At 38.7% G+C, this 19,874-nt stretch overlaps 1 protein-coding gene across 1 annotated transcript; it reads right to left on the bottom strand.

The window, feature by feature from the left end:
* Positions 1-3,351: 3,351 nt before the first annotated feature.
* Positions 3,352-19,155, bottom strand: LOC113009338 (sodium- and chloride-dependent GABA transporter 2-like). The gene is made up of 16 exons (XM_026147569.1): positions 19,073-19,155; positions 18,654-18,854; positions 18,379-18,513; positions 17,916-18,056; positions 17,687-17,801; positions 14,969-15,016; positions 14,055-14,184; positions 13,253-13,387; positions 11,574-11,677; positions 11,344-11,468; positions 10,808-10,920; positions 10,595-10,732; positions 10,273-10,375; positions 7,205-7,305; positions 4,332-4,478; positions 3,352-4,100 (listed from the first exon to the last, which is right to left on the bottom strand). The coding sequence occupies exons 2-16, from the start codon at positions 18,841-18,843 to the stop codon at positions 3,933-3,935; spliced, it is 1,893 nt and encodes a 630-aa protein (XP_026003354.1). The 5' UTR covers positions 18,844-18,854; positions 19,073-19,155; the 3' UTR covers positions 3,352-3,932.
* Between the last annotated feature and the right edge of the window lie 719 nt (positions 19,156-19,874).

The following is a 19,874-nucleotide window of genomic DNA, read 5'->3' as shown; positions in this document are numbered from 1 at the left end:
GTGTTGTGGTTGTTGTCCTTAACCAGTAATTTTGTTTCACTTCATGTGAATAAATCTGGTGGAATAACAATAAAACGCATGAATCCTAGAAGTTGCATGAGGGGTGGCCGTACCTCAGTCGGCCCCAAAGATCGGCATGAGCCGGTCGTTCCAGGGACCCACTATGCAGAGGAGGAGTGGTCGTTTGAGGCCCTTGCAGGAGCAGCCAATCCCCAGTTGCTAAATTCTGTAGAGTTAGAAACAAAACTTTTTTTTAACAGTCAGTTTTGTGTTTTAAACTTTGTCAATTTCAGCTAAGCAAGCAACATGCCTTATAAAAAGACTTTAAGGCTATCACCAAAACCAAAGTAGCGCAAAGCTATTCAATTCAATCAATTATGAAATCAATCTATTCTATTTTGTTTCATCAGGCTAATTATATGCAATTAAAACACACGGATGTTATATTAATAATTAACCTACAACGATTCTTTCCCATGCTAGTAATGTTATTAGTAATGTTGCAGATGTTGTTGCAATGAAGTTCAGTAAAGAAGATCTGTTAATTCACATTTACCTTTATTCCTGCTGCGCTTTTCTTACACTCATTAGCTCTTTCACAGTGTCACACTCCCCTCATTACTAATTTCATCCTCACTACTCTGATCCAAAGATGATCTTCCCAGAGCTAAACTTTCTCCGATCCCTGTTTTTTAAAACTCATTACTATTCTGTCATTCTTACTTTCAGACCATCATTCGTGAAACCTTTCTCCTCCTTTCCATCTTCACCTTATCCTGGATGTTCAGAGAGTCTCGTCCAAAGTCTCCATCATCAGTCAGCTTGGAGTGTAGATACTCCAGGGTCCTGTCCTATTTCCTTTCTTCAGCTATGTAGCAGTCTGATGGCCAGAATACTTTTATTACTCCAACTCTGCTTTCAAATGATGTCTCCTTGCCGAAGTACTTTCCTTGGCTATAAAGAGATAAAAACTCAAAATGAATTCTGTAGTTCACAGTGAATCCTGAGGGTTATTGACCTTTTGGAGATGCTCTTAGCCATATATGACGCGAACTACTCGTTAATCTGTGATTATTTCATAAAATGGATTTACAATCTCTGTCTTAAGATGCTTCTTGGAAAGGGGCCCAGGACCGGACAGAGGCCAATGGTTCTTTTAAAGGGGTCTGAAACTAACACTTACATGGAGGCTATCTTGACAGGATGAACCACTTAAGACAGAGCTGCTTTTAAAATCCTGTACACAGTGCTGCGCAAAAGTCTTAAGCCATCCTTTATTCCTTTAGATTTTGCTAGGAAAATGGGAAATAGGTGCAGGAATTTTCTCAGGAAATCTTACAGGTGCATTCCACTTGAAAATCTTTTTTTTTAAACTTGGTTCCCTTTCATTTTATGAAATTTGGAAACGAGTTTTCGTTTTAGTTGTCAACATTTATCAATCAGCAAGAAAGAAAAGTCCAATGGGAAATGTTTTTGGAGCTTGATTCATACACTGAATTAACGTCCTTCTAGTTCTGTCCTGTATATAATGTCATGGAAATAGGGAACTATGTTTCTGAGGCAGAGATTCGCTTTGGTTAAAGGGTGTTTTAAAGTGTGACATGTTTCCATATCATCTGTTAAAGACCTCCCAGCCTTTTACCTTGTTGATTTTGTATTTGTTTTGACATGTGTGTGCGAGCGTGTGTGTGTGTGTGTTTGAAGGGCGAGGGGTGGGGGTGTAGGGGGTATGATCTGGTCATTTCTTGGCACCCATGGCATGGGATTTAGGTTTTCCATTACAGTGGCTCTGGCTCAGTGTCACAGTGGGGTAGTGGCTTATTATGTAAAGCCCTGTGGGTGGATGATCTAATTATAAATGCAGGAAGTCCTGCACACTTGCAAACCTATAGTTCTATATTCGGCCTCAGGGATCCTCTGCTTCTAATATAAGCACAGATCTGTCAATATACAGTGCATTGATAAAAATATGGAACAATCATCTACAAGATTAGAACCACCGAGAGGCAACAATAAGAGCAAGGCACATATTAGAGAACAAGTTGCAATGTTCTTGGAAGAAATGCAAAGAAAAGCCTTGGTCAGAATACAGTCCATGTGTGAGTGGTCTGGGTGATGAGGGTTGCTCAGACCATGGCTGAAACTGCTGAGGTGAGTGGGCAAGGGTGGGGTGTGAGGAGGTAGTATTTACTGACAGTCTAAATGTCAAACAGTGGAAGAAGCTGTTTGTAGTCTGGAGACGTGAGACCTGATTTGCCTGAGGCGCCGACCAGAGGGGAACGGACCAATCAGGTGGTGGGCGGGGTGCAAGGGGTCACCTATAATGGCCCTGGTTTTCCTGAGACAGGCAGAGGGCAGCCAATTCATTTTTGGGCAGTGTTAATTACCCTGCGCTTCCTGTTCACAGTTGTGGCCGCTTCAAACCACACATCCAGGCAGTAGGAGCGCATGCTCTCCACTGAGGAGCCGTAGAGGCCCAGCAGCATCTTCTGGTCTAGGTTATTCTAGACCGCTAGGGCCTTCTTTACAAGGTTGTTGGTGTTGTGGATCCAGAGGAGATTGATGGGGATGTGGGTGCCCAGAAACCTGAAGGCAGAGACAGATTCTCCATTCATATTGGGAGGGGAGTGGTTCTTTTGTTTTAAAGACGTTTTAAAGACGTTCAGCTTCAGGTTAATTTCTGAGCACCAGTGGGACAAGTTCTCTACGCAGTCTCATCTCCATCATTGATGAGCCCAACCACGGTTGTGTCATTGGCATACTTGACAATGACGTTGGTTAGGTGGGTTGGTGCGCAGTCATAGGTGTACAAGGCGTACAGTGGGGGGGGGGCTAGGAGTGGAGACCTGCGGGGATCTGATCCTGAGTGACACTCAGGAGTGAGGGTCATTTTATGTCAGTGTAGGACGAGCGGGGGGGACTGAGGGTGACGAGAGGTGGAAGACAACTGGGCGGAATTGTCAGTTAATTGAATGCCAGTTTGGATCACACAGATGAATGAGCATGGCATAATGACAGAGCATTAGCACATTCGCTAGTCACACACATCCAGTGCCATCACACATCAACGCTGCACTATTACCTTGTTGTAACCACAGACATGCGTGACAAAAAAACACGGTAGGAAGATAAATGTAATGCTTTGTTTTTCTTGATACAAAACAGGAAATGTGAGTTTAATTGATTAAACTGACTTGCATAGAATAGACTGGGATATTTAGCGTGTTGATATGTTATATTGTCATTGCTTGCACAAGCTACAACCACATAAAACACAAAATCATCCATATCTGTCCACTTTTATTGATTGATTTGACAGATTACAATATTTTCAAAAAATTTAAAAATGGTTTACAAAATAGCAACCTTTAAATTCATGAAAAAACTTACAGTTTATTACATACAGTAAAATAATCAAACAATTCATATTCAATGCAAATGGCCTTAATTTCACTGGATGTGAAAGTTCTGTATGTATATTGCATTTAATGAAGACAAGAAATTTGCATTTTTTTGGTAAAAATTGACCAGAACTCAAATTAAGACGTGTTTTAATGCATTATATTTTAATGTGATAAGGCACAGATTTTGCATGTCAAAGTTGAGGTGTTATGAGGTGCAGGTCACAGGGGATAATTTATACGTAAGCTAAACTATTATTCCACATGACTCCATAAGTGTTACAAAAAGCACAATGTTAAATCAGCAGAGTGCTCTTTTAATCCAGTTACAGTATGCAGGATTAGAGGTATACAGGTACATGTACAATGCAAAGGACTCTGTTATTCATAAGCAAAAGAGTAGTAAGGTAAAAACTCATGTTAACAAAAGAACAAACAAATACCCCTGAAGACCCTTAAGATATAATCATTTATATAAAAGGAATTTTTTTTTTCTTAATAGGTGAAAATATAAACTTTCATCAGCAAACATCAAGCACCACCAGGTTCTTCCATTACCAGCTTGTCTTCTCTATACTCCACCCTCATGTCTGGCTGCCCCTGTGCCTTGACTATGACATAATTAAACAATGTGAGCCCTGGGTTATGTGGCCGACTCTGGCGCAGGTCACTGGATGGTGTACTCATGTTTTCAGGATCCTGATTGTTTTTAGAGAAATGCAATTAATGTAATGAGCTAGTCACACAATAGAAGAATCTTACAAGTGCTGAAAAATACTGCTTTAGCTTTATCCTAGTTAATAATTTGTATTAAAAAATATTTTATTATAGTGATAACACATTTCATTTTAGATGCCTTTTAAAACACTCAAGGTCACCTTATATAGAAGAGTTAAAGAAATAAATACAAGAAAATCTGAGTTCACTCACCCTATATAGTGAGACCAGAATGAATACTGGGATGCATATCAGGGGTGTAATAACAAGCAGAGAGCCCAGTGTGACTCCCCAGGTGCCAGGCTCAAACCCATATACAACAAGAGGATGACTTTGCACCAGGTTATACAGCAATGTAAGCTAGGGGATAGGAGAGAGTCAAGTTAGAAAGACAGACAGCAGAACAAATGCGGTACCGCTGCAGCATAGATGAAACAAGATTAACATTCATTTGGAATCATGTTTCAGGTGATTCTACAAATGTAAGTCAATTTTTCACTCACTTTTAGCTTTGTTTTTGGTCCTAACATCCTATTGGCCTATCCATCTATATGAGTACATGGCTGTCAGTGGAAGAATTAGTTTTTAATTTACAGTTAGGTCCATTATTTGTTGGATTAAAACACCTTTTTTGTTGTTTTTCCACTGTACACCACCATAGTAGATTTGAAATCAAAGTACAGACTTTGAGCTTTTTAATTCAAGGGGGTTTGTTATCTGGTCGGGAATTAAAGCCATTTTTATCGACAGTTCCCCATTTGTAGATGCTTACATTAATTGGGTGACAATGACAAGCTTTTTTGTGGATTAAAAAACTAAAATAAAATATCAGTTTGCATATGTGAGTTTTAATTTGTATCATATTTGCTACACCCAGCCTTTTTTGATGTTATTTATTATTTTAAAAATGTGCTTTCTTTTTTGGGGGGGGATACCGTTAATGATGTAGAGCTCTAAAAAACTGAATATCAAATGTTTATATTACATTTGCCATTACAAGGTTAAAAAGAAGAAATGCACTTGTATCACAAAGGTAAAAATACAGAGAATGGAACAAACATTATCTGAAGCATACCATATCATATATACCATATATACCATACCAATTGAGTTAATGTTTTGGCATCGATATGTATGGCAGCCAGAGGAACTGAATAACCAAGTGTTAAGTGAAGACAGAAGTAGCAGGAAGAATTCTCAAGTCTATAGGACTGTACTCTCAGCTTAGATTCAGCCAAATGCTGCAAACCTCTCAGTGCCCAAATGACCATATTGCAAAAGCAACCCAAGAGTTTCTCAAGGCAAAGAATTTATTCTTCACTGACAAAGTCAGTCACATGATCTCAGCCCAAAAAAGAGCATGCTTTTCATTTTCAAGTCAAAACTGAAGGCGGACAGACCCCCAAACAAAAAGCAACTGAAAGTAGCTTCACCTCAAGGGAGGAAACAGCATTTGCTGATGCCCATATCTTCTAGACTTCAGGCAGTTATTGACTGCAAAGGATTTTTTATCCAAGTATTAAAAATAATCCCCATATTTGCAATTATGTTATCTTATCCAATTTACTTTTAGCTGCTGAAAATATTGTATGAACAGTTCATATAATAGTTTCCCTTGAAATGAAGCTGAAAGTCTGCACTTCAATCACATCTTGATTGTTTGATTTCAAATCCACTGTGGTGGGCGAGAGAGCAAAAGCTACAAAAACTGTCCTTGTTCAACAAATTATGGACCTAAATGTATGAACCAAATGTGCACAAGTAAAACCAGCTAACTGCTTTTTCTGAAAGTGTAATTTTATTATCAAGTGAAAATAAAAAAGATTATGAAAAAATCAAATAAACACTTTGATATTCCCATTTAATCTGCCTTAATCTGCCCACGTTGTGTCACAAGAAAGTTAGTTGGACCTTATAAGCTGCCAGCAAATACACTGTGGTGGTAGCTGATTAAATAATGAATGTAATCTTATCTGCAGTATAGCATTATGTTAGCAATCACACTACAACAGTGACTGGACACACCTCCTTAAGCAGGTCAAGGCACAGAACACATCCATCCCAGTGATGCAAAGGACTGCACTGAGGATTAAACATGCTCAGGCGCAGCACACATCACCAAATGTGTGACTACATGTGACTGTAGTCAGCTCATTTTCATTGAGAGCTGAAAACAGTTGTCTGAAGCAGCAGATATCAACACTTTGAAAGCTGTGACAGAGAATCAAAACACAGGCCAACCATAGCGTGAGCTGAAAATCAGTCTGCAGCTCCATGAGGAAGGGAGGTCCAGACTTGAAATATAATTCTCTGGAGATTTCACATAGTTTCATTGTCTTCTAAGATTCATTTGATGCTTTGTGATTATAAAATCACTGCCTCCAACTCTGAAATTACATTGTGCTGATCACGTCTGCAATGACATGATGTTCACATAAAAGCATGAGCCTCACTTTCTCCTTCCCGTATGTGTATTTATGCGGGATACTATGGGAAGATTTAATTGGATCTCTTGCTCATGTTTGTGCAGGTAATGCCTTCTGGATTTTTTTTATGGAAAAATACAATAAATAATATGACTTCCTGTGTATTACAGAATTTTCAAGAACTTTATACTCCAGCTTTTGGTGCATAAAATGAAAAACTAGTGTTTTATTTGTCTGTGTATTTCACAGCTGAAAGATTATGAATTTCTCTAACCAAGCTAGCCAACATTACCCTATACTATCTTGATAAAGAGTGAAGTGTTAGGTTAATTTCCGATGCAAAAGCGTTAACCTTGGGACTTTAAAAACCAATGAATGATGTCATAATGGATATGTCCATCTGTTATATATAGTCCATGAGTTCACTGGCAGTTAGTTCACTTCCCCAACAATCGTATCTGTACCTGACAAATGTAATCTGCGTGCAGTAAAGCGACCAAAAACTGGTTGTCAGAATTAGTAACAGGTATAAAACAATGAAATTAATAAAAAGATGAGAGGAAATTGGCATTAAAGCAGAGATCCAGTGTGAAAGACAGAACAAAGGCACAAAGCAAATGAATCAGATTAAAGAGATATGATACAGGAGTGAAGACTCACCCCACAAATGAGCGGCGTGATGAACAGCCAGCAGTACTTCAGCATAGGGAACGGATGATACCCAATCATGTCTTCAATGTTGTCATAGAAACGGTCTGCGCCTGTAACATGCACAGCAATACAAGGGAAACAGAACTGTTTCAGTTTTACAGGAACTGCTCTAACACTTCATGAATACAATGAGGAGTTGAAGTTTCATCTTAACTCCTTACTTTCACTTTAACATTTAGACATAGTTACTAGTTACTGTTCTGTTCCAGCTTTAAACCACAATGTATGATCAAAAGTTAGTTCGACAGTTGATATAACATGTTTGTGATGATATGCTATGTTTGGTTTTCACTAAGAATGGCGCAGTGCATCATGAACAAACGTCTCAACTTTGGTCTTATCTGTCAAAGGACATTGTTCCAATTAATAACTGACATTTGATTAGCAGCTCCTGACTCTACTTACTTATGGAAACTTTCTTTTTCACATTGCAATAAATATCCCCCAGTAATATCAATACATCTTGATATACTAATTACTACAGTTTATAAAAGTAGCCTATGAAAAATCCAGTCACAATGGATTTTGCAATACAACATCACTAACACAAATGCTTATCTATGATGATTCAGTATATGAGGAAGGAGGGGGAAAGAACAACAAACAAATCAACAAACATCACGAAATAAAACTCAAAATGACTGAATTAAAAAAATATGTTTTCCAAATGAGAAGAAAATGACAACGCATGGGACAGCAGTGTATAGGTTAATGAGGAGCTGAGTAGGAGGAGTTCAATTGGAGATGAAGATTAGAAAGCAGCTCACCTTCATTTGCTACCGAAAGAGGCAGAGACATTTAAAAACAGGAGTAAAGTTCTATGAGATTGGAAAGTAGACGATCTGCAGAATGGAGAGACATCCACATATTGATTTTCTTGGAAAATGCATAATAGCTGAAGAATTTGCCAAACCTACTTAGGAAGGCAGACACAGCTCCATGAATGATACAGTAATCAACCTTGAAACTAACTACAACTTTACAGAGGCAGAAAGAGAGTGTCCTCACACTATGCTGTGTTGAGTATCTCAATACTGTGTAGACTCCCTTTGAAGAATAAGGGAGGCCAATTGAATGAATAAACAGCTAACAAAAAAGGGGGAAGGGGAAGAAACACATCAATATCTCCATGTGCTTCAGCAGAGTATGATAATACCAAAGAACAAGCAGTTCAGGAAATTGAAAACTGAAAGAAAACTGCCTGGATCCATAAAATACAGAGACTCTGAGAAGTGAAAATAAACCAGAAAAAAGACAAAAGATATGATCTATTGTACACTAATGACTTTGTGATAAGTCTTAATAACTAGCTATACAATCATGTCATGACACTTTTGTATATGACTTTCAACATTAATCAAAAGTGCATGCAGTCACATCTACTGATCTGCTTGCACCAGATAACGACTGTACATTTGTCAAATGTGTCTTTTAAAAATACTACAAAATACAACATTGGCAAAAGGTAAGATTCAAAGTGATAGACTCTAACAGAGAAGACATCAAATCAAACAACAAATGCGACATATCAGAGCAGTGCTGGGAGCATTATCTATCACCAGAGTGAAAGAAGCACAAACAAGAAAGATGAAATCACGAGTGTGTAAGTCTGGCTTTTATATTTTTTGTGACCTTTGGGGCCCAATCAGTGATGGGCCCCAAAGGCATGCCTGAATAAAGCCGTAAGTGGGTGTGTACAGTACTGTGCAAAAGACTTGAGCCAAGACTTGGGCATCAGCAATATCTTGTCAGGAACCTGGCAAAGATGCTGGTGGCACTGTGGCAAGCTTTCTTATCATGTCTTTAAGTAGTCTTTAGGAATAGTTCTCCAGGCTTCTTGAAGGATATTCAAATTTTTTCTTTGCATGTTGGATGATCTCTTTCACAACAATCCCGCACTTCTTCAGTAATGCTTAGATCCGAGCTCTGGGGACCAATCTTGACTGATACGAGTGTTCCATTGTGTGTTTCTTCTGCAAAATCTGTTTTCAATTTTGACAAGATCTTCAACACCACTGGCTAAAATGCATCCAAACCACAAAAAAGCCTCTAGCCTGTTAAAACTGGTTCGTTGTTAAGTTGTCTGTTATGTGTAGACATAACACATATTCATCCCTTGAGTATAACGCATTTTGTTTTTGTTTTTTGCTAGAATGATTTATAGGTCAGTGTTAAGTGCCAACAACGTGTTAACAACAACAACAAAAAAACATACCTCTGAAAATGGTCAGATATAAAAGCTGGACTGAAAATGAGTGAAAAACCAGCTGGTGTCCAAAGAAAGCCTGGAGAACTATCGCTCAAGAACCACTTTACAAAATTACAAGAACGTCTGGCATCTTGGAAGCAAAATATAAATTGATGAGGAGTGGCCCAAGACTTTTACACAGTACTTGTGTTTAAAATGAATAACTGTAGTCAGTGAGCCTCACTGTCAGTGAACATTGTTATATATACTCCATTCCCCATTCATGGTAAAAGTTATCTAGCTTTAACCGTGTGCAGTAGCAGAAGTAAAATTAAATAATATTAGACATAAATAAACACACAATACTCTTATCCCTGCATCATCATTAAAATGTCACTTTTAATGCTGGTCCTATAGCTGTTTTAATTTTACTTTGGACAGACCCCAACAACTGTTTCAAAGTTGGTCCCTAAAAGATATGCTTATAAAGATGGAGATAAAACGATTCTGCTGATGAAACAAAGGCTCTGTATGAATTGCATAAGCTAACTAGATATAATAAAGTTCCTTTTATGTAGCTACTGTGGATGTACTGCAGTACTGATGATGTTGATATTCTAAAGATAAATCGATAAATCACATATTCCTATTATTTAGGTTATTAGTAAGATCGTCTTACTAATTAAGAGCTAAATTAGTATGCTTTAATGCAAAAACATTTTTACATTTAGAGAAAAATACTTTGAGAAACAATTCAAAGAACTTAGAGGAAGATAATTACTTTTGCATGGATAAATTCTGCAGTACTAGTTTAGAGCCAATAACTTACCATATACCCAGCCAATAACAATGGTCTCTGCGCAAGCAATAAATAGGAGGCTGGTTCCACTTGGACCATATGTGTCAACCAGCTGGAAGAGGACGATCCCGCCCTGAAACAAGAAGAGAAAAATTAAAAAAAAAAAAACCTGATAAAACTGTCAGAAGGGCTGTTTTCTCCTTGTCTGTTTTTAATGTCACCATTATCAGAAACCTATACGTGCAACATGAAATGGAAAAAGCTTTAACTACTAGAGAATACGCGACCTTAACAGAATAGTTCACTTTCCTACTTTATTTCAACAAGTGCTGATAGTGCACAACCAGCTTACTTCAGTAATGAAGGGCAGCCCCAAACAGAAGCAAACAATAGCGATGACCAGAACCAATATCTCTCTGGCACACGGCCTCCTCAGATAACGTGGAAACAGGTCAGTGAGGGCTGTGGCCAGGCTCTCCACACACACAAACTGTGAACACAGAACTGAAGATTAGCTTATTTTGATTTTGATCTGATCCTGGGCATTGTGCATTGCATACAATACCTGACTATCTAGGCCAAGCAAAAGGAGCATGAAGAAGAACAGCACAGCCCAAAAGGACGAACCAGGAAGCAACGACAGAGCTGTAGGATAGGCAATGAAGGCTAAACCAGGACCTGTATGAAGAATGTGAATGCATCTATTAAAACATGACATGCGCATTCCAGGGCGTTGTTAAGGTCATAGCTTTAAGCTGTACCTGAGTTTGGAGTTTTAGAGATGAAATAATCCCAGATTTAATGCAAAAAAAAGGTAAACAAATTATAGACAGACACAAATAAGTAAGTGGTCATTTTGTGGGAAAAACTGTATCTCCTCATCTTTTGAGACACTACATTCCCAAAGAGGAAAAAAGAAGAAGAAAAAAAAACAGCATCACAACCCTCTGACTCTATCTGAACAGAAAGTGACATCTTGTGGGCATTGGATGAATTAAAACTTTAACGCACAAAAACTAAAGACAGCATGTTTACAAGAATAATTTATCAGGTAATTATTTAGGAAACTCTATTTTACTTCCTTGTATGCAATTATCTTACCACCAGCTGAAATGTCTTCCAATGAAATGTTAAGGTCCTGAGCCATGAATCCCAGCACTGAGAATACAGCAAAGCCTGCAAAGATACTGGTGGCACTGTTCAGACAGCACAGTGCCAAACAATCCCTGGAACAGGACAGAGAGACAAGCCAAAAGTATCGAAAAATTAAAAAAACAACAACAACAAAAAAAACAATAAATGTGATGATGTCTGCCTTTAAGGAGGCTGACCTGTAGCAGTTGTTGTTGTATTTGTTGTAGCTCCCCAGAGCCGTCAGCACTCCCTGACAAACAGCATAGGAGAAGAACACCTGAGTCCCTGCATCACGCCACACCTGGAGAGGGACAAGATTTCTGACATGTTTTGAAGCTGAAATTGTTAAAATAACTGAAGGCATTTCAGATCCAGTAGATTAAGAGCTGTTTTTTTGTGTTTTGATATATAAATTACCCAGGTATACAGCATTTGCATATTCCTGCTTTGCTGTTACCCTGTCATAGATTACAACTACATGAGAGAGCGTGCACGTTGAGGCTTGTGAATGTGGGCAGGCTTGTTTTCACTATTGTCTATCTGCAGGCTACAGTCGTGACAGCATCTGGATAACATTAGAGACGCCACAGCTCTGGCTTGCTCATGATAGACCTGGCAAGGCTCCAAAGCTATATAGAGGCCTCTACTCTGACCCAGTGGTGGGCTTGGTTTATTCCCTGCCTTGGGTCAGAAATGGAAGTCTGAGACTGTGGCAAATGATCTTTACATCCTATTCTGGACAAAGAAGGAACTGTTATGTCCCTGGAATTAATTATATTTTGAAGTCCTCTGAGCTTCTCCACGTACATATTCAAACACGCACACTGACACGGAGACAAAAGGAGACACATTCACACAATAAACAGACCGCAGATGTAGGCCAGAACTGAACCACTCCTCTGCAGTGCACGTGAAAACAGACAATCGCACGCTAAAGCAAGTCTAGAAACTAGAACGACTAGATCTGCTTCCAAGACCATCTGGCACTGCATAAATCTGCCCTGTAACTATAAGCGCTTTCACCTGCACCTCTCCAAAACATTATTTTCACACGTTTTCCCACACTGCATTGGGGCTATTGGGTTCCTACAAGGGTAGCAATACTTTGTCTTCTAACTCAAACGGTCACATGTGACATGACCAGATTGTTCCCCTGATTTACACGATTCTTCTTTCTGAGATAGTAACACAGCAACTGAGGCAAACAGACAAAGACTGGACAGGAGAGAGATGAGAAAACAACCGATAAAAGCAAACACCAAAGGGCTTCAACTCAGACTAGGGTGGAGAGGGCTGAAGACCTGCAGGACCCGAACAACCAAGTGTCGTAGTGACAGAACATCCTAAAAAATACAGAATGAAGATTAAGTGTGCTGTTTAAATGCAAATATAAATTAGATTCACTGACTCAGCTTACAAAAGATACTTTTTTGCAAGGTAAAAATAGTATTTAAACAGGTTACTTCAGGCCCTTATTTACATTCCTTTGTGAGGAAGATGTATATGTTTTACTGAAGATCATCTTTGGGTTGCTTTTCCTGTTAAGGCTATGTCTTGGGACCGGAAATAGAAGTCAGGGCAAAGAAAATGGAGGGGGAGGGGTGCATAACTGAGGATAACAGGACTTTGTATTCATCCTGTTAGAGCGGAGAGAAATCCAACAGACAGTGTTGTGTTGAGAAATGAAGACAGGCAGATGATGATCTGGTTGTTGATGACTTTCAGTGCAGATGGAGAACTCGTTCTCACTCCATCCTTCACACTGCGGCTTTCAGATGATGGTAAAGTGGTCGTACTGTGTGCTGTGTTTGTGATTTTTGCATTCCACAACCAAACACTTCAACATAAACATTTGATAATCAGAGTGAGCTCTTACATCTGGATCACTAAGTCTGGTGAAGTCGGGCTTGAGGTAGTATTTCAGGCCCTCTCCAGCTCCTGGGAGCGTCACTCCACGGATGAAGAGCACAAAGAGCATCAAGTAGGGAAATGTAGCAGTGAAGTACACCACCTACAAACATATAAACGCAGGTTGTAGTTTTGCATACTTCTCATACACTCATCCGTTGGTTGATTCGTTTTAGAATAAACAAAGCTATAAGCTGCAACTGTCTGGCAGTTCCTTTTGTAATGGAATTTTTGCCACCACCACCTCCTGCAGGAAAAACACTTCTCGTACACTGCCATGTGTTCCACTGTTTATACCGGATAGTCATTAACTTGGTTTTTATTGCTGTTTTGTCTTCATGTAATAGAAAGGGATAAAAGTCTGCGGCTAGAAGTGGGGTTAATGAGAACAGTAGGCCTGAGCCAGAAAAAGCACAGTTGGGGTCTGTAAAAACAACAGAGCTGAAGCAAAGAGTAAAATGCTGTCAGACGAGTGGGGGTAATATCTGTCTCGACAGCACATCAAATACATATTTCCTGGTTAATATTAACATAACTGTCACAAACACCCAAGAAATATCACACAAGCAAGCTAAAAGTGCTGACTGACAGCTTGTGCCACCTTTTTAATAGGGAAGGGTTTATAAGCTACATATTTTTGCAGACTGAGAATCCCTTCTTACCCACCGACCAAACGGGAAAAATGTAACACATCACTTTGCACACCATTATAAAGCTTTAACAGGGACAGCTTTAACAGCTGATATCCTCCACGTTAAGGAAATGCTTACCTTTCCAGTTGTTTTGATTCCCTTCCAGATGCAGAAGTAACATATGATCCAGGCAAACATAAGACACAGAGCCAGATCCCAATGAATCTTACCCAAAGACATGTTTTCTGATATTCTTAACACACGGTTACTATGAAAAAAGAGACATGTGGGAACACATGAACACATGGATGCTCTCCAAATGCTGATGAATGCTCACTAAAACCCCCATTCTTAAAATCTTCTCCCACTGCAAATAAACAGATCCTCATATATACATCAAAAGAACACCACCAAGCATCTCATCATGAATACGGATGTTGAAACTGCTCCCTGTTTATTTTGGATGAATACGGTTTAGATTATAAATGGGCACAGCAAAGTGCACATATTGTTTTCATTATGGAGCAGAATCAGAATCAGAATCAGAATACTTTATTGATCCCTGGGGGAAATTATTTTTTGTTACAGTGCTCCATTTTAAACCAACATTAAGACAAGACAGACAATACGCTAACTAAGAATAGTTAACTAACTAAGAATAGAGCACAGCGATTTCCCAGTATTTGTTCTCACACCAAATCAGGAGGTTATCATGTGAAAAGAGGCAGCCATGTTTCAACATGTCTAAAAGAGAGAGGAGCAAACAACTTTGAATGAGAGTTGGAAGTTCAATAAAAATGCTATTATTCAGTGCTATTATGTCTTTTGAGGAATGTAACTGGCTGCTTGTTTTATTTGGGTGGCCTCGGTTCAACTTATGTTGGCTCACTATTCACACCGTGTTTTCTAACTCACAATTATTTTTTGATATCTGGGAAGCATTGAAAGCTATTGTTGAGGAATTTTCCACCCAAAGACAAGCTAAATGGGGAATTTGACTGTCCAGCTCTTCTAATGTTCAAGGAAAATAAAAGTATGAGTGAGTTTCTAACCTCCAGAACTCCTCTTCTGGTGACGTGCTCATCAATATTGTTTCATTGCTGGAAAGAAAAAAAACAAGTGTATAAGGAGGGGTGAAATTAATCCTTTAACATTCTAACAGTTTCATAAAGACCACAAACACATTTATTTTCATAGTAAATGCATTTTTAATTTTAAGTGGATCTTATGTACTCAGTTTTGGCCTCAGATTTGTATTGTTCAATCATGCTTTGTATGATTCACAGTTTGAAATAATCCATATTTATCATAACGGGACTTGTTAAAAGCCTTTACTTCATCCTAATAAACAAACAAAATGTTTGAGTTATTCTTGCTGTAATCGGAAATCTAATCAAAAAATAAGAATATAATAATTAAAATGTAATAATTCTAATGTTTACATTTTTCAACCCACACTGTTTCTGCATGTGTGTGTGTGTGTGTGTGTGTGTGTGTGTGTGTGTGTGTGTGTGTGTGTGTATTTGTCTGTATTTCTTTCTGTGCAAATGTGACCTTGACCTCTGTGTGTGCATCTAAGGACCCAGCCTAAATAATTGTCTGTTGTCTGAACAACACGATATGTCTCAAATCAGGCGATTGCACATCACACTAGGTGGTTGGTTGTTAAAGTGGGATGTTGGTTGTCTCAGAGGATGTATAAAACCCTCTACAGATAACGATTAGGCATGTCTTTCCTCCGGGCATCATTGAAGTGAGCAGATTAGAAGACCACCCAGTGGATTTATCCTTCTTTTTCCAACCCACTATGGATTCATTATTTTTGAGATTTGCTCTGGTCAATACCGGAATCATAGATTGGGACTTAGAGGAAGTTTTGGGAACTTTGTAATGGGTTCTACCTCCTCAGAAAGAATTTCTGAAAGAATTCATCTACATCCAGGGTGTTCTTTCTGTCCTCCACTAAAGCCCCATCAAAACTGGTAATGAGTTATTAGCAACAGTTTAGATTTCATTATTGTGTTATGTGTTACTTTCTTGAAATGTTTAAAATTTAAACTGATTTTATTCTTAATAATCGATGAGCCGTTTGCTTTGCCCTTGTTAAATTGCTTAATAAAGTATCCGATCTGAAATTAAACTTAATTATGTGGACGTTCCCTTTGTGATTTTCTTTTTAAATGAAAAGGTAAAACTTGGGTATGAGTTTGAACATCTACTTTTGTGAGGATCTTATAGGTTATTCTAGCCTTTAAGAATTAACAGATCCCTGAGGCTACCTGTCCAGGTCACCAAAGTAAATTTTGTAGCAAATTTGCTGGCAAAACTGATTGTACCTTATTCAGGGTAGGTAGTGTGGTGCATCATCTAAACTATTGTGGTACTACCCCTAGGATCAGACACTCAGGCAATTTCAATGGAGACCTAGTCCAGACTTCTGTACAGAGGTAACTGGGATCTTAACAGGCTTTAAAGGGTGAAGTGACTTTTTGTGCACTATTGCGTTGAGATCTGGTGACTGTGGAGCCCATTCAAGTACAATGAACTTGCTGGCATCTTCAAGAACCCAATTTAGAAAAATCTGAGCTTTGTGACATGGTGTGTCATTCTGAGGCTGCCATCTGAAGATGGGTACACTATGGTCACAAAGGGATGAACATTGTCAACTCAATACTCAGTAAGGCTGTGGCATTTAACTAATGCTCAGATGGTACCAAGGGGCCCCAAGTGTGCCAAGAAAATATCAAATTACACCACCAACAATAGCCTGCACAGGCTCATCAAATTTGGCAAGCCTGTGCAAATTGTAACCTCCATTTCCTGTTCTCAGCTGACAGGAGTGGCACCCTGTGTGGTCTTATGCAGTTGTAGCACATGTGCTATGTGTCAGAAAATAAGGAATAATAGGTCCACTTTAGTAAGAAATATCACATAAATGTCCAATCAATGAAGATAATAGGAATATCTAAAGCAGTGAATATAATAATGTAGAGAAGACGTTGCATTAAATATACCTTAAATGTGGCACATTTCAAACATTTGACATTAAACTAAAGCTTGACAAGTCCTTTAGATTTATTTGGTTGCTTTTTACCCTCATATTATCTTTATATTATCCCAAGGTAGGAGTAAGTAAGCATTTCCTACCCTGAAAAACATTTACAGTACATCTGGAAAGTATTCACAGTGCTTCGCTTGTCCTTTTAATTATGTTACAGCCTTATTCCAAAATGAATTCAATTATTTTTTTCACCTTAAAATGCTAAACACAATACCTCATAATGGCAAAGTGAGAGTAGTTTGCTTGTAATTCTTGGAAATTTGTTTTTTTTTTAAAAATAGGCATTTTTACCTTTTTTGGACTGTGGAGCAGTGAAGATAGACAGGACAGTGAGGAGAGAGAGGGGAAGTCATGCAACAAAGGGCTGCAGGTTGTTTTGATAAATTTGTAAGAATTTCAAGCAAATGTTTTTCATTTTGTTATTATGGGGTGATGTGTGTAGCATTTCGATGTAAAACATGACTTTAATCCTTTTTGGAATAAGGCTGTAACATAACAAAACGTGGAGCAAGTGCCGTGAATGCTGTCCAGATGTTGCTGTAAAGCATGGGTGCGTTTCAGAGATGCTATTGTGCTGTTTAATCCCATGATTACTATTAACCTTTTCATAGTCAGACTCTTTTCAAGTCCACATAAAAAAAATTTCAGTTGAGCAGACAGAGTGGGGACAGTTCATTTGTACAACTCAGAAAAACAAAATGCAACTTACTAAGTTGTATTCTCATAGTAGTCCATTGAGGTGACGTTGTGTAAGAATGACCAGTTGGACCCGGCCTGAAACAGTTGGGGGTTTGCAAAGATGCTCATGCGACTGTGGCACGAGTCTAAGTGATTAAAGAAAGAGGGATAAAAGTGAGAATGTTAGCTGTTTTCTCTTAAGTCTTGAAAGAAAAATCACTGCTTATCAAATACAGATGGGTTTAAGCAAGCATTCTTACCAGAGTTCCACCAGTTGTCACATGTAGACCAGGGCAGGGGACTTTTGAAGGAGTTTATTAGGTAGAAGATAGCCCATGCCAAAACAATAATGTAGTATATGTTCAGATAGATCACAATCACTTGGGACGCAAACCCCACTCCTAGAGGACAAGTGACATTTTAGATAGTTAAAGGACATTTTTGGCTGCTGTCTTCTTTTCTTTTATGACAAGAAGACAGAAACATTATAAAAAAAGCAAGTCCCAGCACCATGCACGGTTAACAAATCCTCCCTTTTATGTAATTACGTTTGAAAGTTAGATAACACCTAAGTCAGCTACTGGATCTGAAGCTTGGAATATAGACTTAGCCTTCTATATGTGACTTTCTTTACTGCTAACTGCTACACTATTGTTTTTGCAATTTCCACAAAGAAAGCGCTGTCAGAAATACGCAGTTCCTAAATGTGAGCCTTGTTTTTACCCTGAAACATGGGACATATCTTCCTCCAGGCAGTCACCCCACCCTCACTCGTGTACTGTCCCAGCGCTGTCTCCAAGAAAAACACGGGGATGCCACAGAAGAAGAGGAACACGCAGTAGGGGATGAGGAAGACACCTAAAATTATAGACACAAACTATTTCATCAGCAGGTGGGTTTGTTTTTTTGTTTCTTTTTTTGATTTTTTAATGAAGGATCCTTATCTATTAGTTGAATGTTTCCATCAGAACAACTCTCCCACAAACAGAACCTCTCACCTCCTCCGTTCTTGAAGCACAGGTAGGGGAAACGCCAAACATTTCCGAGGCCAATTATTTCACCAGCCATAGAGAGTATGAACTCCATGTTGTTGGCCCATTTTTCCCTCGACAGAGCCCCATCCTCAGGAGCCTGTTTTTCTGCCTCAGAGTCTGCAGCAGGAACATTCCCGGTTGTTTCCTCAGTCATGGTCTTTCTGTCTTTTGTACAGCATTTAAATAAATATCATGGCATACCTGTTATATTCTCCCCATCTTTCTTGCATGCATGCAAATATAGATCATGAGCTTTGTAATTTAACTGATGAGCCTCACATTTGCCCTATTAACGATTATTAAAGAGAAAAAGGCACAAAAAAAAAATAGCATTTAATTTTTTCCTCCACTTTCTCATCGAGATTTGAATTGATGCAACTTACCAGTGAGCTTGTAGCGAGCGCCACAGTGAAATTCCTCGACTGTATGAGCGAAGTTTGCAGGAAGGTTCTATTCTATTTTCTATTGAGGGGTGTGCCCTGAAGGATAAGTAGCCACACACGCTCTGGATGCGCCATCCCTACGAAAATGCTCGTGGATTTTACTCAAACGTCTCAACAAGCGGCGTAATGTCACACACATGCACACAACAGCCATCTCAGTGCGTGTGTTATGCACAAGTAATTGCAGAAATTGCACTTATTGTCATCAGATGGAATAAAATTATGCACGATTGTATATTATCGTAGAATAATGATAGTAGCGTATGTAAGCTATGTGTGTTTGGACCCAAACTTATAGACGCCTTAATTAATCTGGATGCTACCCACTATATAAACTGCCTAGGGTACCATATGATTATCAACATCGACACAGCTTTTAGGAAATAATTTTATAACATGCAAATTCACACATATATATATATGTGTGTAGTAGCTGGTCTGTACGTTGCGTGTACGTATATACGTTGTTGTTATGTTGTCTGTGTTATCGTCTGTACATAACTGCTAATCAAACAGTGACGTTAATAATGTGACTTTTTTCTCCTATGAATATGCAGCTTGAGTAGAAGAAAAATAAGAAATATATGTATGTATTATTCATTCCTCTGGTTTTTATGAACAGGTTTTTGTTTTGGGGGTTTTTTTGTAATCTGTGCCATCTACACAGTGATGTGTAATACACAAAATACATATCAGCGTTTTAATAGGTTACATGAGCTAAGCGAACAAGCACCGCAGTCCG

Source organism: Astatotilapia calliptera, chromosome 17, assembly GCF_900246225.1.
Source record: "Astatotilapia calliptera chromosome 17, fAstCal1.2, whole genome shotgun sequence".
In the NCBI taxonomy this organism is placed as follows: Eukaryota; Metazoa; Chordata; class Actinopteri; order Cichliformes; family Cichlidae; genus Astatotilapia; species Astatotilapia calliptera.
The sequence above is the reverse complement of the archived record's forward strand: the minus strand, read 5'-3'. Positions and strand labels throughout refer to the sequence as shown.

What these genes read in the sequence shown, in the direction of transcription:
- LOC113009338 (XM_026147569.1), bottom strand. Translation starts at nt 18,843, where the DNA reads ATGACTGAGGAAACAACCGGGAATGTTCCTGCTGCAGACTCTGAGGCA. An exon ending in TACAACAACAACTGCTACAG is followed by an intron (nt 11,469 to 11,573) that starts GTCAGCCTCCTT and finishes GTCCTGTTCCAG; the next exon opens with GGATTGTTTGGCACTGTGCT. An exon ending in TCACGCCGCTCATTTGTGGG is followed by an intron (nt 4,479 to 7,204) that starts GTGAGTCTTCAC and finishes CCTATCCCCTAG; the next exon opens with CTTACATTGCTGTATAACCT.